The sequence below is a fragment of the Puma concolor genome, chromosome A1 (assembly GCF_028749965.1).
Source record: "Puma concolor isolate L17-30 chromosome A1, mPumCon1.1.hap2, whole genome shotgun sequence".
NCBI classification, from domain to species: Eukaryota; Metazoa; Chordata; class Mammalia; order Carnivora; family Felidae; genus Puma; species Puma concolor.
In genome coordinates, this window is record NC_141667.1 from 130,371,730 (window position 1) to 130,391,025 (window position 19,296).

The 19,296-nt window shown below is 48.0% G+C and overlaps 1 protein-coding gene across 5 annotated transcripts in view; it reads left to right on the forward strand.

Annotated features, from left to right (window-relative positions):
* Positions 1-19,296, forward strand: part of FSTL4 (follistatin like 4) — a 458,716-nt gene that overhangs the window by 43,708 nt on the left and 395,712 nt on the right. The window contains exons 1-2 of one of the 5 annotated variants that reach the window (XM_086704158.1): positions 3,110-3,325; positions 10,817-10,952. In XM_086704158.1, the coding sequence (XP_086560284.1) occupies positions 10,827-10,952 (126 nt within the window). In that variant the 5' untranslated portion in view covers positions 3,110-3,325; positions 10,817-10,826. Of the gene's footprint in view, positions 1-3,109; positions 3,326-4,334; positions 4,452-10,816; positions 10,953-19,296 lie in introns of those variants that run through there. The other 4 variants (XM_025924720.2, XM_086704150.1, XM_086704146.1 and 1 more) reach the window with 4 other exon arrangements.

Genomic DNA, 19,296 nt, shown 5'->3' on the forward strand with positions numbered 1-19,296 from the left:
ATGTTTAAGAAATCCTTAACATCACAGCTCTTTTTAGATCAGAGTGGCCCTAACTTCCATACATCCTAGCAAAATAAGGCATAGACTTGCAGAGTTGGAAACGGCCTCAGAAGTTCATTGAGTATGACCGCCTCCCACCCCGTCCACCTCCAGCTCCCACTTGAGACATGAAGAAATGAGGGCTGGAAAGGCTCACCCAGTGAGAGGCAGTTTTTGGACAGGCAGCAAGTGTTAAATCACGGAAAGAGCAGGAAGACTATTTCCCCTTCCTTTCCCTACCTTCTCACATGACCTCCCTTCCCACAGTGTTTCTGGGCACTGTCTGACCAGCCCAGGGGGACCTGACCCATAGCTAGTGACAGGGAAACACTGTGGTACAGTCTGGAGGAGGTCCCCTGCTTCTTCCTGATCCCATGCTTCTGTGTCACCTCTGGGTGGTCTGATGTGCAGCTGCAAGCCAAAATGACCTCCAGGAGGCCCATTGTTTGTTGCGTTTTTGGTAAGAGTAGAGCTAGAGAAAATGTTTTAAAACTGGTAAAGTAAATATCTATAGCAGATTGTTAAACTTCTTGGTCTTGCAAAAATACATCGGTAACTTTCTGTTGCGTGTGTGTGTGTGTGTGTGTGTGTGTGTGTGTGTGTGTGTGTGAGTCTGCCTTGCGACATTACTCACCAATTACCCAGACTAGGGGCTGGGGCAGTAATCTAGACTCATGTTTGCTTTTAACTTCTCTTTTCCAAACTTACTGAATTGTATGAATTCAAAATGTAACCTTTTGTTGTTGTTGTTACTTTGTTTTTGGTTTTGTTTTTTTTTTTTTTGCCAACCATCCCTGTTGGCTACTGAGAATCATCACTATGCTTGCAAGTTCTGAAACAGGGTTTCAGGCCAATTCCAAATGCTTTGTGTGGGAGTTAGCCTCCCTTGCATGTCCGGGGAGTATTTTTAAAGCAAGAATTGCCCTGAGAAGTCAAAGCATAGAGCAATGCAGAGAGGTGTCAAGGTCTACTGGCATCTGATGCCGCTTCCCTGAAGGCTTGTTTTATTTCATCATTCACACTTCACCTTTTTTATTCCAAGGTGACTTTAATTCCACGCTTATTTTATGCACAGTAGCCACAACAGCTCACTTCAGATGTTAGCATTATCTCCAAGGGGCATTCTGTACATGTGGTTTGTAGCGGCTACATTCCCCCCTTACTCGGGAAGCAAAGGAAGTCTGTTGGAAGTCCAGTCCATGTTCACGGCACTAAACAGAGCTATTTTGGATCTTGGTCAATCTACAGACCTTGTCTTACATATGACCCAGAGTTATTAAAAAGACACACCCCAAGGCCTGCCTTGGTTATGTAATAGGGCCACTAGGCTGACTCAGGGACTTTGTGCTGAGAGCTGAGAACAGAAATCTGCTTTTTCAAACACCTCAAAGTGTGGGAGGGGAGCTAAACCCAGTCTCTGAGCTGTGGGGCTCCATCTTGTCCATGGACTTAGAATTAAATTTCAGAGGGAGGCATAGCACGTTTCCAAATTTCCTTGCTTCCTTTCATGTCCAGTCCTTCTTCTCTTTCTCCCAGGGTGGAAAGTGCCATCCTTTCCCCAGTCCAGCTGCAGAGAATCTGGCCTCAAGCCAGCTTTGGGGGTTCAGTCATGAGTGGCCTTGGCAAAGACTCATGGTCAAATCTGAGAGAGCATCATTCCTGCCAAGGCCCTGGGGGCACTGAGGATGGAATGGCTTTTGTCCTTTTGAGCCCAAATCACAGTTTCCACGTGGGAAGTCACAGCAACTGAGACCTGGAAGTCACCCAGGTCTCAAGCACTCCTCATTTTGCAAATGGGGAAACTGACACCTATGGCAGAGATATGACTGGCCTGGGTTACAGCCTGGCCGTGTAGGAGGGAGAGCCGGATCCCAGACCAAAGCGTGTGTGAGGGCAGGGACCAGGCTGGCTCATTCACTGATGTCTCCCCAGAACATAGCATGGGGCCTGGTACATAGCAGGGGCCCAGTAAATATGTGTTGAAGGAAAGAGCAAATGTAATACCTTTTCCTCCATGTCAGTGTTTTCTTTTTCTTCTTCTCTTGACGTTTAACTAAACTTAAGAAAATCTCCTCTGTCCCCTCCTCCAGGCCAGAAGAGGTCACAGGGGCACAGACAAGACACTGTTCCACTATACCACCAAGTTATCTGGTGCCCACCCAGCCTGAGCAGGAGGCAGTCCCTCTGAAAGACTCCTGCTCATCACCAGTCTGGCCTGGCTAGGGTCTCACTCACAAATCGATGCCAGACTTGGGCTACAGACAGACCATTGGTGGGGGAGAGGGGTGCTAGTTGCTACAAAGACGTTTATAGTTTATTTGGGCACCAAGACTGATCTCTAGGTCAATTAATGAAAGCACATGACAGCTGGGTTGGGGTCTCCAAAAGCTCTGGAAGTTGAATAGGGATTCAGAAAGGTTTAGGCGTGGGGATGAGGTCAGGGCAGCAAAAACGTCTCCTTCTAAGGGAGAACAGGGGACCCTCTCATCGCAGCTTGGACGGGCTAAGTCAACATCACCTGGGACTGCCCCTGTATGCCCAGGATTTTGTAAGATGATCTTGCTGGGAGAGAGCAGATACAGAAGAGAGAAATAAAAACTTTGCTGTTTCTAAGGTTGTTGGCTGGGGGATGAGGGGAGGGTAGTGTCACTTGACTTTGCTTCTGGGGACACGTAAACAGGTAAGGTGTACTGGCCCTCCTGGGCTCCACAGCTATGGCGGCTGATTAAGACCAGTTGTGCATCTTGAGAGCACAGGCTGGGGAACTCGGCCCGGGAAAGAGCCGGAGGAGAGGAAGAAGGGGATGTGTTGGGGAGTGGGAGGGGGTTGTAGCCTGCCGGCTTTACGAGAGCCTGGTGCGCTTGAGCCTGGGGCGGAAGCGCACCCCCTCCCCCCGCGGGTGCAGAGATCGCCCTGGAGCGCTGGGAGTCCTCGCGCCCCGCGTGCGCGCCCGGCTGCTCCGCGCACCTGCCGCTGGCCCCACTCCGGTCTGAGCAGCGGGCGGGCGAGTCGCGCGCACAGGTGGCGGCGATTGGGCAGGCGGGGCCCGGAGGGTGACGTCACGGGCTCCGGTCCCGGCGGCAGAAATAGGGCAGCCGCGGCGGCGGTGGTACGACAGCGGCGGCTCACAGAGCTGGAGCCGAGACAGCCTCCAGCGCGCCCGGGACCCGCCGACAGCCGGAGACACCGACCGAAGGACGCGGGGCCCGGTCGCCGCCACCGCCGCCGCGGATCGCGCCCGTCCGCCTTCGGACACCTGGTCTTCCTTCGGCCCCGGCCACCTCAGGTACGCGGGCGCGGGGAGGGTGCCAAGCCGCCGCCGCCACCATCCGGTCCCGCTGCGCCCCTCTGGGGTCCCGGCGCCCGCGGCTCCGCGTCTCCCTGCAGGGCCCGGCGCGGGCGCTTGCTTGTCCTCACCATCCGCGCCGAGAGAGCCAAGTTTGCCCAGCCGGCGGGCGGCGGGCACGGGACCACGGGACTCTGGCTCGGTAGAGCTACCCGGCCCCGGCCAGGACTCGGGGGGAAAGAAAGGCTCGAGCGCCGAGGCTGCTGGCCCGGGTCTGCAGTAGGCACTGGAGTGACCCGGCCGGCGCGCGGAGCAGAATGGCTCGCGCCGAGCCCGCAGCCCGCGCGGGCTCCGAGACCCCGCAGGCGCCGCTCTCGGGCTTCGGCCCCCGAGCCGCCTCGGCGAGCTAGGCGAACGCAGCCCCTCCGCTCGGCTCTGTGCCCTTGGCCCGGGCTGGGGTGCGGAGCGGGCGTCCTCGCTGCCTCCTCCCTCCAGCTTTGCGGGGAAACTTGCGCGTCCGCGCTGCAGCCCGGAGGGCCCGCTGCGCCCCGCCTGGCGGTCGCTCCCCCGAGGTCCGCCGTGTCTGCACGTTGGGGCTCCGCGGAGGCTGAGGAGCAGGGACCCAGGCACAGCCCCTTCCGCGAAGCCCGCTGCCCCGGATCTGCCCGGCTGGTCTCTGTTTAGAGAGAGCGGCTGCCGTTCCCTTCTGGGGAGTCACTAGGGAGCAGTTTGTTTGGGGGACATTCGGGCAGAGAGCTTGATTCTGAGAGAGCTTGTGCGGTGGATGATCTCCGCCCCTCTATGCGCCAGCAAAGGAGACCCATTTCAAGTTTGGGGGGCACCTAGGCGACGCAGACAGAGCGCTGCGCTTTGGGCGCCTGTCGCCCTGAGTTGGCGGCCGAGCGCAGCGCGAGCCTTCCGGGCCCTCTGAGCTGACCAACCGGCTTCGCCGGGTCACTCGCCCGCGGCCTGCCACCTGAGGACTTCGGCGCCCGCCACTCCGGCAAGGGCAGAACCCCGCTGGAAGCAGCAGGATTTCTCACAGCGCCCGGGACGTGGCGAGCAGCCCGTGCAGCGCGCCCGTCTGCTGAAGTTCCCGGGGCCCCGCGGAGTCGGACCTTGCTAGGTCTGTATCTCGCCCGGCTAGTCAGTCCCCCTACGCGGTCCGGACGACCCCGCTCCACTTAACTGCCGCCGACGATGATGAATCGCGCTCCCGCAGCTCTCCTCCGCTCTCCTCTAGGTGTCGCTTTCTCCGAGGTTTCCCGCCAGTGAAAAACAGCGCCAGTAGCTTTGGTCGGTTCCCTTCCTAAATTTGTTGCAAGCCTGTGCACCGGGAATTGTACTCGATGGGTCCCCGAGATACAAACATTCGTCGACGTTCTCTGGGCCAAACATAAACAGAATTTCATTCGGAGGTGGCACGGTAACTCTTAACCAAACGTGCACCGGGAATGGGCCTATATCGCAGTCTCTGAGGCATCGGGAAGAAATTCAGATGTTTCTCGAAACTCAAGTCCCAAGTTATTTTCCCACCACCAGGCTTAGAGGAAAGTCAGACATGACTTTTAACAGTGTCCTGTCAATCTTGGAGTGGGTGGGTTTCTGTGCTTGCCCCTTCTGGCTCCCAGGACAAGCTCAGGACTGGGTAGTGGTCAGGTAAAGGTCTCAACTGGCGAGTAAATGGTCGGGGGTGGGGGGTGGTGGTGGTGAATGATGGTGCTTCTAGGACACCAGAGCCCTAGTAACCCTAAGGCAGTAGCTCAAAGGGAAGCCGTGAGCCGGTGCCCCACAGGGCTCATCTCTGATTTCCTTCCTGGTTTTGTGGGAAGGTACTGCAGCATTACTACACCATTTCTGTTTAGACACTTAAGCTGAATGTTAGCTTTCTTCCCATCCTAGGAAAACAGACATCCCCTCTCCCAAGACTTTAGGCTGGGCCAAAGGTCGTTCGGGATGATAGCCTACTTTATGTGTACTGTAATGTATTGTTCCAGTGGTTTTTTGTGTCGTAGAAATCTTTGATCATTTTCAATTTTTTGTTAGTTTCAGGAAAGCTATTTTTATTCCAGCCTATTCTCCTGGGCCTTTGGAGAACTTTTTTTTCCCCCTCAGCTGTGTCCTGGAGGTAGGTGAGGGAGGGGTAGGTAGGATTTTGTAACCTTGACCCATTAGTTGCTCAGGATTCTTCTCTTGTCTTTCTCAGAGCTGCAGGATTTTTTTTTTTTTAAGTCATCTTCATGTTGTGATCTTTTGTTTGACAATACCATATTCCAGAAACTGGCATTGAAGAGTCAGGATTTCATAAAATCTACTTGAATTCCTACTTTACCTGTCTTGGTATTTCCCGGCCCGTTCAACTTGCTTGTGTTGCTTATGTGTGGTCAATTCTGTGCTTCCTAACTTCGCGAAATTTGAAAGTTCTTTCAAGAGCACATCTTTTCTTACGTTTTCTTTCTCTTAATGTGTAACACAAGGCCTGGGACTTCAAGTGAAATAGAACTACAGTTGCACAAACATGGTATAATTTAAATGTTGAGACTGTGAGGGTTCCTGGAGTTCATAGGTGCGTGAGTTAAACTTCATGGTAAATAGGGGTGTCAAAGATTTATACACTGCACACAGACTAACTTATTCAATTTATCGAATGTTGGAACAATTTATGAAAGATAAGAGCAGATAATTAATGGGAAATGCAGTGTAACTTCATTATGGCTTGCTGCAGGGTTAGCCTGGTCTATTTCTGTGCCTAATTTCCTTTGGGTTGCTGTTTGAGGAACTATCTTTGGAAGTTTGAACCCCTTGTTTTTTTCTTAAAATACTCGCATATTAAAACTAGGGTTCTAAGCCTTTGAGAAGAAAGGAATATGTAGGTTTGGGGTTTTTAGGTTAGAGTCGACGTGGCTTTTTTTTTTTTTTTTTCCTTTTTAACTTTGGGCAGACCTACAGGGGGCTGCAGGATTTTGGTGCTCTCCAGGTGGTTTCCATCTGTTGATAGCCAATACCCCACGTGGAAAATGCAGTGAACCTAAGGTAATTGGCTAGGGCATACACTTGGTGAGTTGGAAGCTTTGGAAATTCAGGTGCCTCAGGGCCACAAACCTTACTGTTGTCTTCAAGGCTAGGGTGGTATTGGTTAGTTCTGCCAAGCCACGTTTGTAATTTGTGGTCTTGTTGGTTACAAAGAGAAGCCATTTCCATGTGGCTAATCCATAATGTCTAGTTGGGTAATGTTGCCATATTCTGGGAGAGTTGCTGGAAGAGAGTATTCAAGAATTATCTCTGCAAAAGCTCTGGGGGTCTGACTCCCTGCTTTTCCCCAACAAGGCAGGTTCCCAGAGGAGAAGGGAAGTTTGTATTAGAACCACTGCCAGGTTAGTGTCCATGCTTTTCTCTGACCCTGACGGCTTGCATGCTGGTGTGTCTTCTCTGGTGGGGCAGATTTGCAATCACCATATTCCTACCTGTTTCCCCCTAACCATTTATATTCTCAGGTCACATTTTTTCAACTTTCTTGAAAAAGGAAGTCAGTTTTCAGCATATCACATCATACAAAATCTGTAGCACCTCTATAATTTTAAATACAAGTAATGGCACAGGTATTGGCTTCTATTATGAAACCAGAAAATCTTGTGCTTTACACCAGAGCAGCAGGCAGATGACCTGGTAGGCCCCATCCAGCACCAAGAAAAGCCCAGTTTGTCTTCTCTAAGCAGAATGCACATGTATTCCCTAAGTGTTGGTGATCATATGGGGAACAAAGCCGTTGTCTAGGGCTCAGAATGCCTGGATTTCAATCTACGTTTGGCCACTGACCTGGCTGACACAGTGCGTCACTTCTCTGACCTTCCAGGCCTGTGGTGTCCTGTCTGTGAAGCAGCAGCCAAGTTAGCAACTCATTTGTCTTGAGCTTGGGGAAAGTGAGGCCTGGGTGGAAAACCTCAGAGGAAGCGGGTCTTAAATATCAACTGATTGTGCTTTATGAGTTGTTTGAAAGAAAAGGCAGTCCCAGCTCTTTTATGAGAACGATCTCTGATAGATTTATAGCCAGTCTTTGGACTCTAACATGGATTGAATGAAGCTTATAAACCTAAATTGATCTCAAAAGGAACTCTAGGTTGAAAAAGAGGGTTTGTGATATTATAGATGGTATCTTCTTATTCCTGTAATGAGGAGATTCTTCTATTTTCTTCTGTCTGAAGGCCAACAGGGCTATTTGAAGGTGAGGAGTAATGAGTCAACGACTCTACTTCCCTCCAAGTGCCTGTCTTCACCATGCTGGCATTGCCCGTCAGTTGAGAGGCTTCCTTGCTGCCTGGCATTCTGTACATCTCCTCATCGTTCCTTTTTGCAACTGTATTTCTTCTTGGCCAATAAAGACAGTGACTATGAGCGCTGAGGACAGTGTGCCAAGTGGCCCCATTCTGCCGAGGGGTGCAGAGAGGAGCAGCTCGGTTCTTTATTCGCGTTCTACTCCTCCAGAAGGGTGCAGCTCTTGGCAGCTGTCAGAGCAAAGGAGACACTCGGGGTTTCCTGTCTTGCTCTTTCTAGGCTTTCCCTGTCTTAGTAAAGCAGCTGTTTATTGAAAGAAAGTATTGCCAAGTATGGAGAGGCAGCAGAGGGTGGATGTTAAGAGCACACACCCAGAGTTCACCTGCCCAGCTTGGAGTCTCAGCTCTGCCATTTATTTGCCACGCGGCTCTGGCAGGGTACTTAGCCTCTCTGCGGCCTGTCTGCTGTGTCATCTGACGGGGGGTTGGGGGGGGGGTAATTACTGCCTCCGCATGGAGTAGAAGTGAGGATTATGGGTTAATACCTGTAAAGCATTTAGGACAGTGCCTGTCACGTAATAATGGCTATGTTAAGTGCTAGCCTCTAGCTGGTTATTAGACAGATCATCAAAATTGATTGAGACCCAATATTAATTCTTTTTTTTTTTAATGAACCAAAAACCATCATAAAACTTGAGTTGTAAATTTTTAGGCTGTCTCTGCTATAGATAAAATGAGTTGTCAATCATGGTGGGTATAAAATGACAGTGAACATGCATCCACGTGCAAATGAAGTCCAATCTGGTGGCGGCCGAGCTGAGCAAAATGTTACAAAGAAGCTGCCTAGGAATATTTGAGTAGTTGGTCTGACTCTTGGGTTTGCTGGTCTTTAAACAAAATCTTAGGGGAACCTCATCACAAACCCGAAAAGACCAGAGACCACCCACGTGCTGCGTGGCTGGAGCCCACACTTCCTAAAACACTATTCAAACAGCTGGTTTAATGCCAGAAGTCTGGGTGCACCCTCTAGAATAGTTTTGGAACTTGCCAAAATAACAAAATGAGTGGATTTTATTTTTATGCTGTTCCATTAATAATAGAACACCAAATATAATTGGTCTTGGATTACTAGGCAAATTGAAAACTAAGTACTAGATTGCGTGGCTTGAATATTTCATAATTCCGGATGTTGACATTTATATGTTAAGTAGAGTAAGTTTTGATTATTTTGCTGTTTTTAGTTTATTTGGGCTGAAAAGCATGAAAAGGGAGAAAAGAAGACCTTTTGTATGTATGCTTACCTCACGAGCACTGTTTGAAAGTGGAGAAGTAGGGAAGAATTACCAAAAACAAAGTGAAAAGTAATGTCTTTCTAGTTCTAGCCTGAGTGACTATTGGTACTTTTTTTTAATTCCAAAAAGCCTGCTAACTGCTTTCTGCAGTTCTTGGGATGTGGCTCTGTGTTCAGAAGAGAATAATTTATAGAGAGTAGGGAGTTAGCCCATTTATTTTCAGAAAAACCGGTTGCATGTAGGGAAAGACCTTTTTATTTTCTTTTAGTCCTGAATGTGATTTTCTACCCGCTCCCCAGTCACTATAAAGAACTCACACACTGGAGCCAGAGCCCCAGGTCGGGCGCGTGGGGTTGCGGGGCTGCTGGGAGTGCTCCACTCCCCTCTCCAGTAGTAGAGGAAGTGGCACCCTTCCACACAGCTGTGCCTTCTTCAGAGGAGCAGATGCTGATGGTCATGAGACCGTGACCTTCACACTGTATTTGCTGGCCACGCAGACTCTTTGCCCAGTAGTTCCAGCTTTGCCAGCAGATGTCAAGGAAGAAGAAACAGATACAGGAGTGGGAGCCCATGGACTGTTTGTAAGACAAGAGACACATTCTCTTCAAAGACAGTCCTAATGTAGAAACTTGCTTTTCACAGGCCACCGTTATGCCATAAGTTTTAGTCTGATTTCTCCTCCCTGTGGGCATTTCTATCTCTAGCGAGGGACATAAAGCATATCTGCACAGGCAGCCAGAAGAAACTTGGGAGTCACTTTGTTGGGTGACCCTGGCATCAGCGCTAGTGATTGTGGGATACCTCTGACCCTTCCTGTTTGAAGTAGGCATCCTTCAAAGCTGTTGCTGTGGGGGCGAACAGGGGTGGACTCCTCCATCAGCCTCTAATTTCCCTCAAGCCGCTCCTCTTTTCCCTACTGGGTACCTGCTCTGGACCAGCTTGAAGCCAGATCACATGGGGAATTGGCTTCCACAGAGCTCTGTGTCTTCATCTCCCAGCCATAATCAGGATGCCGGCTGCACCACATGCAATTAAGCACTAAATTGTGTAGCGCTCACAGAAATCAATAACCCCTCCAGTTTTCTTGAGTACGAGTTGTAAATAGTCTGTGATGAGTTCTATCTACCTGGCTATGTTTCTTAGAGATACCGAAATTAAGGTTGGAATGGTTACGGTGGAAACCTTAAAGACAGACAGAAAGACAGAAAGACAGACGGAAAGACAGAAAGACAGAAAGAGTATAGCTAATTGGACAAGTCTACTAGCCTGTGTCCTTGTCCCATTTGCACCATAGCTGGCACATGGTGGGAGTTGAGTATCTGTTGTAGCTGATCCTTAGGCCATGGGCCTCAGGAAACTTAAAAGTTACTGAAATTCCATTATCCATTGGGTGTTTGGACTCCTCTCCAAGAAGGAACAGTCTTGAAATGAAAATACTGAGCCTTACAGTGCCATTTTGAAACTCACTATCTTGTAAACTGAGATAGCAGCTACAAACAGGGTGCAGTACACTTAATATCATTCGTCCTCAGCATTTACTAAGCACTAATTGTATGCCTAGTCCCAAAGGCTTCCTGAAAAGACTGAAGCCTGGGTATGTGGTAACTGAACAGAGGTGACACATCTTGTACACTCTAGTTCGTTCTTGGAGATGGAGTGGTAGCTGGCATGTTGGATGGGTTTGCACGTAACAACTAGCATTTATAGTGTCACCACTGTGTGTCAACGCTGACCTCTTTGACCCTCATAGCAACCCTATAAAGTACACATCTCACTGAGCCCATTTTGGAAGTGAATAAACTAAGCCTCACAAGTATTAGAACTTCTCTTACAGTAGAACAGAAGGGTTGGTGGTAGAGTTAAAACTTAGGTCAATATGATTATATTTTGCAATACTTAATTCTGATCATTTGTCATTTTCTCAACAGACTGAACGAAATGAAACCAGGACACTTATGGCTGCATCTCATGCTGCTTGGGGTTTCCTTGCCAGCTGCACTGGGGTGGATGGACCCAGGAACCAGCAAAGGCCTGAACATGGGTGTGGGTGACTCACAGGCAGAGGTATAGTTACATAACAGATGATATGACATTCAAAACTGGCTGCTTTTCAGTGTTACCATATCTGATTTCTTCCCTACCTTGAGTTTATACCAGTTAAATTGCAGTGTGAATTAAAATTGTTCCCCGTTTTTGGTAGGGGACAGAAGGAAACAACATGTGTTGATATAGACAGGAGGTTTATATCACACTGTAATAGTCTAAAATCTCTCCAATGCTAAGACTGTGCTCCGCAACCAAGCTTCTGTTGTATGGCTTGTCTTCCACAAAGACCCTCAAGAGAAGGGCCTTTTTGTATATTTAATAAAACTCTGAAAATGCAGACTCAGTGGTGGAGCACACCCATGTGAATTAATGAAGTCTTTTAATTATAAAATGTGTTTTAAAAGAGAGAGACTCCTTTTCACGTATACAGATAAAAAGAACCAGGCTGAGAAAGAACTGGCAAGTAGGGGTCCTAAGGGAGACTGTCTTAATGAACAGATAAGAATGATTAATGGCATGTTAGGTATATATAAATGCTTCTAAAGTGCTTGAAAAACTTATTCTCCAATGCTTCCCTGGAGAGTCTCCATACACTGCTAATTGCTTAGTGAACTTGGTCTTAAGTACTGAAGAGGATTCATCATCAATTGCAACCTAGCCCTGCTCAGGTAGTAGGCCTGATGAATTTGGGGCTCTGGGGGGGGGGGGGGAGTTTTTCTGCAGAAAATGCTTTGTGTGACTAACTGTAAGAAAGAACCACAGCCTTTCATTAAAACTACCTGGGATTTTTTGGGGGGCGCCTGGCTGGCTCAGTTGGTTAAGCGTCCAACTTCGGCTTAGATCATGATCTCACGGTTCATGAGTTTGAGCCCCCCCATTGGGCTCTGTGCTGACAGCTCAGAGCCTGGAACCTGCTTCACATTCTTTGTCTCCCTCGCTCTCTGCCCCTCCCCCGCTTGCTCGTGTACCTGTGCTTGTGCTGTCTCTCGCGCTCTCTCAAAAATAAATAAACATTAAAAAAGAAAGTTAAAAAAATAGTACCTGGGATTTCTTTGATGATGTGGTAAATATGAAATTCTAACTTGAGCTTCTCAGGGCATTTCAGCTTCCATTGTCCTCTTTGACGCACGCCCTTTCTCTTTTCTCTGTGCTTATTTCCTATCTTATGGAAGGAGCAAGAAGAATTACCTCCAAAAGTCAATATTACCAGAGAGTGCATAACGACACACGGTATATGGACAGTAGGATTAATGCATTATTTGATCAAGAGATACGATTTCTTTCTCATTATCACTTAATTGTAATGCAATCCCAAGCCTACAAACCTTAGTTTTAGGGGAGCTTTGGAAGTAGCTGAATGCTCATGTTTGCTGTTGAAGTTTGTATGGCTTCCTTCTGTGGTGCACAGATGATTTGAAGAGCAGCAGTATCTCTCTTGTCACAGTCCACGAAGGACTTGACTTAATGCTCTTCGGAAAGAGCCTGGAGGCTGACTAGCTGGCTAGCGTGGCATTTCCCATATGGGAGTGGCTTAGTCATTGGACTCCTATCTACACCAAAGGAAAATGATCACTTCAGCCCTACAAACACATTGTTGAATATTTAATAACAAAGCAAACAGGCAAACACACAGATAAGCTTATTTAGTCTCCTTACTATTGGGGCTCCGTGGCCCACTGTTGTAAATCACTTACTTCAATTAAACAAGTCAAGCCAATTAAGGTGGGATTTAGCTCGAGGCAAAGTGAAGGTAAGTTAATATCAGCCTAGGACATCTTTATCTCTGCTCTTAACACCGTAATACTTTGTGCACCATCAAGAAAGCATAGATACTGCTCAGGCTGAGGAAGTAAGGCTTTTTGTTGGTTAGATCGGGGTGTTGATTTGCTCCTCCCGTCGGGACAGAGGCCAGGGGATGCACTTGTCTCCTGGGTCCAGGCATGTGGTTGCTTCTGAAACAGGAAGCGATGCCTCAGCAGACTCCCAAATGCAGGAACAGCTGCTTTATCGATCCAGTTCTTGTGGCTATAGATGGAATTTTCGCAAACTGTAATAACTTCTACTCACTGAGTCTGCTTTCATGAATGATTAAATGAGATGATGACAGTGCACATGGGCCTAGGATACAGGACAGTAAATGTTCAGGTAGAGCAGAACATTTATATGGAACTCTTTTGTTTGCTGATCTCTAGCATGCTTTATGCATAGCCTCTTCATGCCGTTAACTCACTAGGGTCCTCATGTCTGGGATGCCGTCCCTTCTTTACACATGTCTGAATCTTCCTCCTCCTGCGAGGCCCTGCTCTGGTTCTTGCCTTTTCTCTAGATCCTTCTTTGGGCACTCTTGGTCTTTTGATGTCTCATTCTGAACTAGTCTTTATTCCTTTTTTTTTTTTTTTAACTCTTTATTTTTAGCATGCAAATGAAGCCTAACTTACTTAAGTTTCTCTTCCTTACAACGTCTAATAGTTTTCAGATCCAAGTAGAGACTCATCGTGTTTTTGAGCCAATTGGTATTTGTTACTAGTCATGAGGTCACCCTCGTGGTTTTTTTTTTTTTTTTTTTAATTTTTTTTTTCAACGTTTATTTATTTTTTGGGACAGAGAGAGACAGAGCATGAACGGGGGAGGGGCAGAGAGAGAGGGAGACACAGAATCGGAAACAGGCTCCAGGCTCTGAGCCATCAGCCCAGAGCCCGACGCGGGGCTCGAACTCACGGACCGCGAGATCGGGACCTGGCTGAAGTCGGACGCTTAACTGACTGCGCCACCCAGGCGCCCCACCCTCGTGGTTTTAAAGTCCAGATGGGACACCCAATCATTGAAGTGTGTGCCAGTGGGGAGCTGAGTGGTCTCCCCAACAAACCTGTAAGCAGCTTGCAGGCCAGGCCAGGCTGGGATCTCATCAACATCCAGGGTTTTCTTTTTGTGTTAGAGATTCTGGGCAGTTTCTTGTTGGAGTTAGAGCTATTAATATATCCATAACTGACCAAACGATACCTAACTCCTCTGGCAGGTTCTTCAGAGTCTTACTTTGTGGAAGAATCCTAACCAATAGACTTTTTTGGGACTCAGTAAATAAATCAGAAAACCTTTTCAGGAGCTAAATGGTAAAATGTTTCTGTGTATGTTTCCTTTCTGATATTAGTACTTAAAAAACATTCATTGACTTCAGAGTTTTAAGTACTGGGAAAGAATTAATAAGATTTGACTTGCCTTTAAAGGTGTTTCAACAATTACTGGAGTGTCCTAAGGGTAAATAAGGATTAAATGACCAGTGTGTATGTGTGTTCGCACATTTTTAAAGCAATGATAGCAAATGTAAATTTTGTTAAATTATTGTTTTATGTACAGAGGTGCAGTTGAAATAGCTTCAAGGAGTTTATCATTTTACAAATGTAGATGAAAGAAATGTAGCTGGGTGGAGTGCCTCTTTAATAAGAGCTGAGTGGCAGAATGTGGCCTAGAATACTAATGGAATTCTGAATTCAAGGGAAACAATTCTGAGATAGAACTTCATGAAATTCTAAAAGAATTAAAACTTCCCCCCCCTTTCCCTACACTCTGGCTGAGATAAATACAGTACTAAAATCAGTATTGGTAGAATTTTGTATCTGGGGAGACCAGGAAATTGAGAAGTGGCAGCCCCAGGGATGTGCCCCCTTCCGAGGGGCAGTCATTTGTGGGAGCATCCCCCCTTAATTTTTTGGGCCCTGGATGTTGTGTTCCCACCATTGGCTGGGCTCTGGGATTGGCTGGTGGCCATCACACAGCCCTTAACATCCTTCTTGTGTTCTACTGTCCTTTCTCTAAATTGCTCTGACCTGCAGTTTCTAGTCCTGCCCTAAATAACTATAAACATGGGTTCCTTTTAAAATGGGCAGCTTCATATGCCCCTGTGCTTACAGACTAGAGAAAGGCTTTGAAGTCAAACACCAGGTGTTCTCAATGTATAGAAGATCTCACAGGGAAGTCTTCCAGGAATAAATGTGTCGGTGGTATCAGTAATCAGAGTGGTCACCCACCTTCCTAACCCCAGGGGTCAGCCTAAGAAAGCACAGAACGGCTCTTTGCTCTTCTTGCAAGTGTTGGTCTTTGGCGTTGCTGACTGCTCTCAGGGGTGCTCCTGTCCCTGGGTAGATGTGGCTTCTAACACAGACACCTGGAGTGCCCTGACTCCCTTTTGCATTGGCCGCACATTCAAGAAGATGTGGGCTGTGAGACTGGGCAGTAAGTTTTAAAAATACTTCTTTTCTCTAATCCTTGTCCTTGTTCTTACACAGCTGATTGAATTTAAGACAATGCTCCCCGGCCCTTCTAGTCATGGTCTCCTCCCCATCCACAAACCATGCCCCACTCTTCTTTCTGACTGGTGACTGGGGAAGAGTAGCTGATCTTCTGCGGGCTGCGAGGTGTCTGTTAGTCACCTCTCCTTACTCTTGGCCCTCAGACTGTGGGTGTGGGGAAACCACCTCTCTCTTCCCTTTGAACATCCAAGTCCAGCTGGCATTTTCTTAACCTCATCTGCTGGCCTGCACGCATCTCTTATGGATGTTTTCTGTGGAGTCCCTATTCCCAAACACTCATGGTGCTAGCTCCAGCATTTAACTGGCTTGCTAAGATAAGATTCTTGGTCAACTGCCTCAGAAAGAGGTCCAAGTGGGCTTTTCCTCAGAGTGTGGAGCATTGGGACTGTGCATCCTCTTGGAGGATCCAAGACCTCTGTTGCAGCTGTGGAGTGGGCATGGGGGTTCAGGGGTAGTCTCTTCTCTGGTTATTGAATATTCAGCCATGACTGTCTTCTTTTTTTAATTTTTTAATTTTTTAGTGTTTATTTTTGAGACACACACACACACACACACACACACACACACACAGTGCACATGGGGAGGGGCAGAGAGTGAGGGAACACAGAATCCAAAGCAGACTCCAGGCTCTGAGCTGTCAGCACAGAGCCCAACACAGGGCTCTAACTCCTGAACCATGAGATCAAGACCTGAGCCGAAGTTGGGTGCTTAACCATCTGAGCCACCTCGGAACTCCTGCCATGGCTGTCTTATGATTATTCTCTGTCAGCAGGTGTGGATTTTAGTTTCTCAGGTCACACTGGGGAGAGAGCACAGACTCCCATCTGCAGATGTGTGAGTAAACCCATTGTAGGTGAAGAAGGGTGGCAAGTACCTCAAGTTCTTGTGGGAGTTGGATGAGCCAGTTGCCACCTCTGGAGTTGGTGTGGGCTATGGCCTACAGCAGCATCTCTTGAACTTGAGTGTGCTTGCAAAGGGCCAGGGTGTCCTGATCAAATACTCATGTAGTACATCTAGGATAGGGCCCCCGAGTCTGCATTCCTCATCAGCTCCAGGTGATGCTGATACTTCTGCTCCCAGGGGTCGCTGGGTGGAAAAGCTCTAGAGGAGTCCCCCTATCCACTCTGTACACATCCAAGAAAGAGATTCTATTTAGTGATTAACACTAGCTTTTTTTTTTTTCCCTTAGCATTTGTCACTATGATGAAACTGACTGTAGTTAGCAAAAGGAGAGAAACTTACAGGTTGCAGTCATGCTGGGAAATAGCTTGACACCAGATGGGCCTGGGGGTAGGGAGGCGAGTGGAACAGTGAATTGAAATAGCCTGGGTTTGAGAGTCTTTTTCACTTATTTAGAAATGTTCAGGTGGACAGGTAAATTTTGATCTCTGCACCCAAGGTTCCTCACTGGCTTGTGTGCAGGTGACTTAAATCCCGAGGGTCAGCCCACGCTCCCGTGCTCCCACCTGTCACTGTCTCCATGTCACCCATGCTGGTGTCCTGCCCGGTACCTGTCCCCAGGGCCTCTGGTTTGGGGACGCACTCACCAGGTTGGTGCTGTGTTTGAGGGTCTTGTTTTTATTTTTACCCTTGGGCAGGGAAAGTCACCGTGTTTATCTTTGTGTTGCATATTCCTCCTCTCTGACTGCTCCCGGCAAGCCTCCTAGCCTGTACCAGTCAGTGTGCTGTGTGCCCCTTGTGTATTTTGAGATCGTAGTTAATAGAGTTTTAATTGGCTCTGAAAAGTTCTGTGACCCAGGAAAATGAACATTTATGAGTTCACAGAAAACCATTATTCTTCTTCCTCTTAATTTAGCATTTACTCATCTACTTCTTTTTATGCCTCTGCTGCTAAATAATCTATGCTTCTCTAGGAAACTTTCCACCCTTGTAATCAGGACATCAGGCCATGCGTTATAAATGGGGTTCTGATTTCCATTTTTCGGGGAGTTGGCAGCATCAAATCCGCCAGGCCCCAATCATCTGCGTGATTTATTCTCTATGACTTGCGGGTTATCTGTCTTGTTTACCATTTAGACAGAAGTAAATGCCATGATGGTGTCAGACAGGCTCTAACAGGCACCCTCTGAGTGGGCTCTACTCTTCTGTCCTGCCAAACCAGGGTCATTGTCCTTCTGCTTTGACCACTGTGGTTTCTGCTACGAGTCTTCTGGGCCTTGTCTTGTCTGCAGCCACCGGGTAGGTGGAGGTCACTGGTCCCAAAGATGAAGAGGATCGGATGAGATAGGCCCTATACTCTGAGCAAGTGACACCTGAGCAAACTGCAGTGAGACCCAGATACACTGGTGTTTGGAGGAGGAGGCATGCCCCTGTGGCCAAGAAGCCATTCGTCCATTCAGCTTTGCCTCTCTCCTGATGGATGGCCACACGTATTTGCTTTTTGACCTTAGGCCTTCCCTTGAGTTGGGAAGGCATGGACCAACTTGATGGAGCCACTAGCTGACCCTGGAGACGAGTAGATCCTAGTCCCGTGCTGTGCTTGGATGTCTCAAGGAGTGTTATGAAATTCAGAAAATAAAATTAACTTCGCTTTAGTTTAATTTTAGTCTGTTTGTCTGACAGCACTTCTGGGCTTAGTACAGAGTGGTATCACAGACTCCAGCTGTGAATAGACCCCTGCAGGATAGAGAGGGGAACAGAATTCTGGTGGGGGTGTGGGGGGAGGGGCAGCCAGTGGTTTACCTGGGGTTTCCTCTTCTTCTCCAAGGGATGGTGTTATACTCTCATGCTTTGGAGGAAGCAGTTCCCAGGGGAAGTATCTGTGTTGTAGTGAGATCTGACAGATATGGAGGGGGGTGGTGGGGATGGGAGGGGAGGGTGGAGGCAGAGAGCTCTGAAGTATGTTTTTTGGGTCAGTAAGTGAGTAGAAGTTCCCAGCTCTGGCACTGGAGCTGAGGACAACATCAGGCATGTCCCAAATGCTAGTGATCCACCTGTGTTATCTGGGTTGGACTTCTCTCTGCGGTCCAGAGTAAAGCTGATGAGCCCTTTCACTCACTTCCAAAACTTGAAAGATGACCCACTGGGGAGAACCAAGCAGAGCCCCTTAAGCACAGTAGAAATCTTCTAACTCAGAAGTGCAGTCTGCCTAAGGCTGCTGATGTCTGGGTAAGAACACAGGATCTCATTTATTCCAGGTCTAGCCTGGCACAAACTAGGTCCATGGACTTGAGTCACTCCCTTCTCTTCTCCACCCTCAGTTTCTTCATGTGGAAAGTGAGAGGGTGGCCAGGATGCCAACTCAGATCCCTTTCGGTTTGTCTATAAGTCTTAATTCTATGGCTGCTGACTGGGCCCCTTTAAACTGTGTGATGAATGTTTTAAGTGTCCTGTCAGATGCAATTCTACCTCTTGTATTCTTGTATGGCCATACAACACCCGGAAAATGTAAAGGTGTGGCCCATCCTTGTTTGTCTCAAGTCCTGTTGTGTGTCCCCCTTTGGGAAGGGTATAGCAGTGAGGAGTTCCCTGTCACGTGATGGGGGGAGGGGCATGGTGACCATTTGGGGTCTCTCTGACCAGCATTGCTTTCCTGTCGCTGCACACAGACCTGAGTCTTGACTGCAGTGTGTGTGGATGGTATATACTCCAGCGCCCTGTAGGTGTCCCTGAGAGAAGGAGGAAGTTCTCAGAATACTGATCTGGAGAGAGGAACTTGAATGGCCTCTCTCACTCCTTGTGTAACAGGGCTAAATATTGGCCGTGAGCTGGGGACTGTGCCCTATAGAAGTGGTCCTGGACTTGGTGATTTTGCAGAGCAGAAAAATGAAAACCTTATTTTTAAAGATGAAGCTACTACGTACAATTCCTATCATCTCCTCATTTACACTTCTATTTATACTTTTTTTTAATCTATAAAGGAAGTACAAGGCCAGACTTACACACAAAGGGAGGTGTGCCCCACAGTAGCCTTCTCCTGGCGCATGGAGATACTAGGTCTCCAGATGTAGATCCAGTGTTGTTCTCTGCGGTATCTGTCTGAATTTCATGGCTAGAAAGATACAGCTCCAAGGTAGAGAAGATGGGTGCTTATC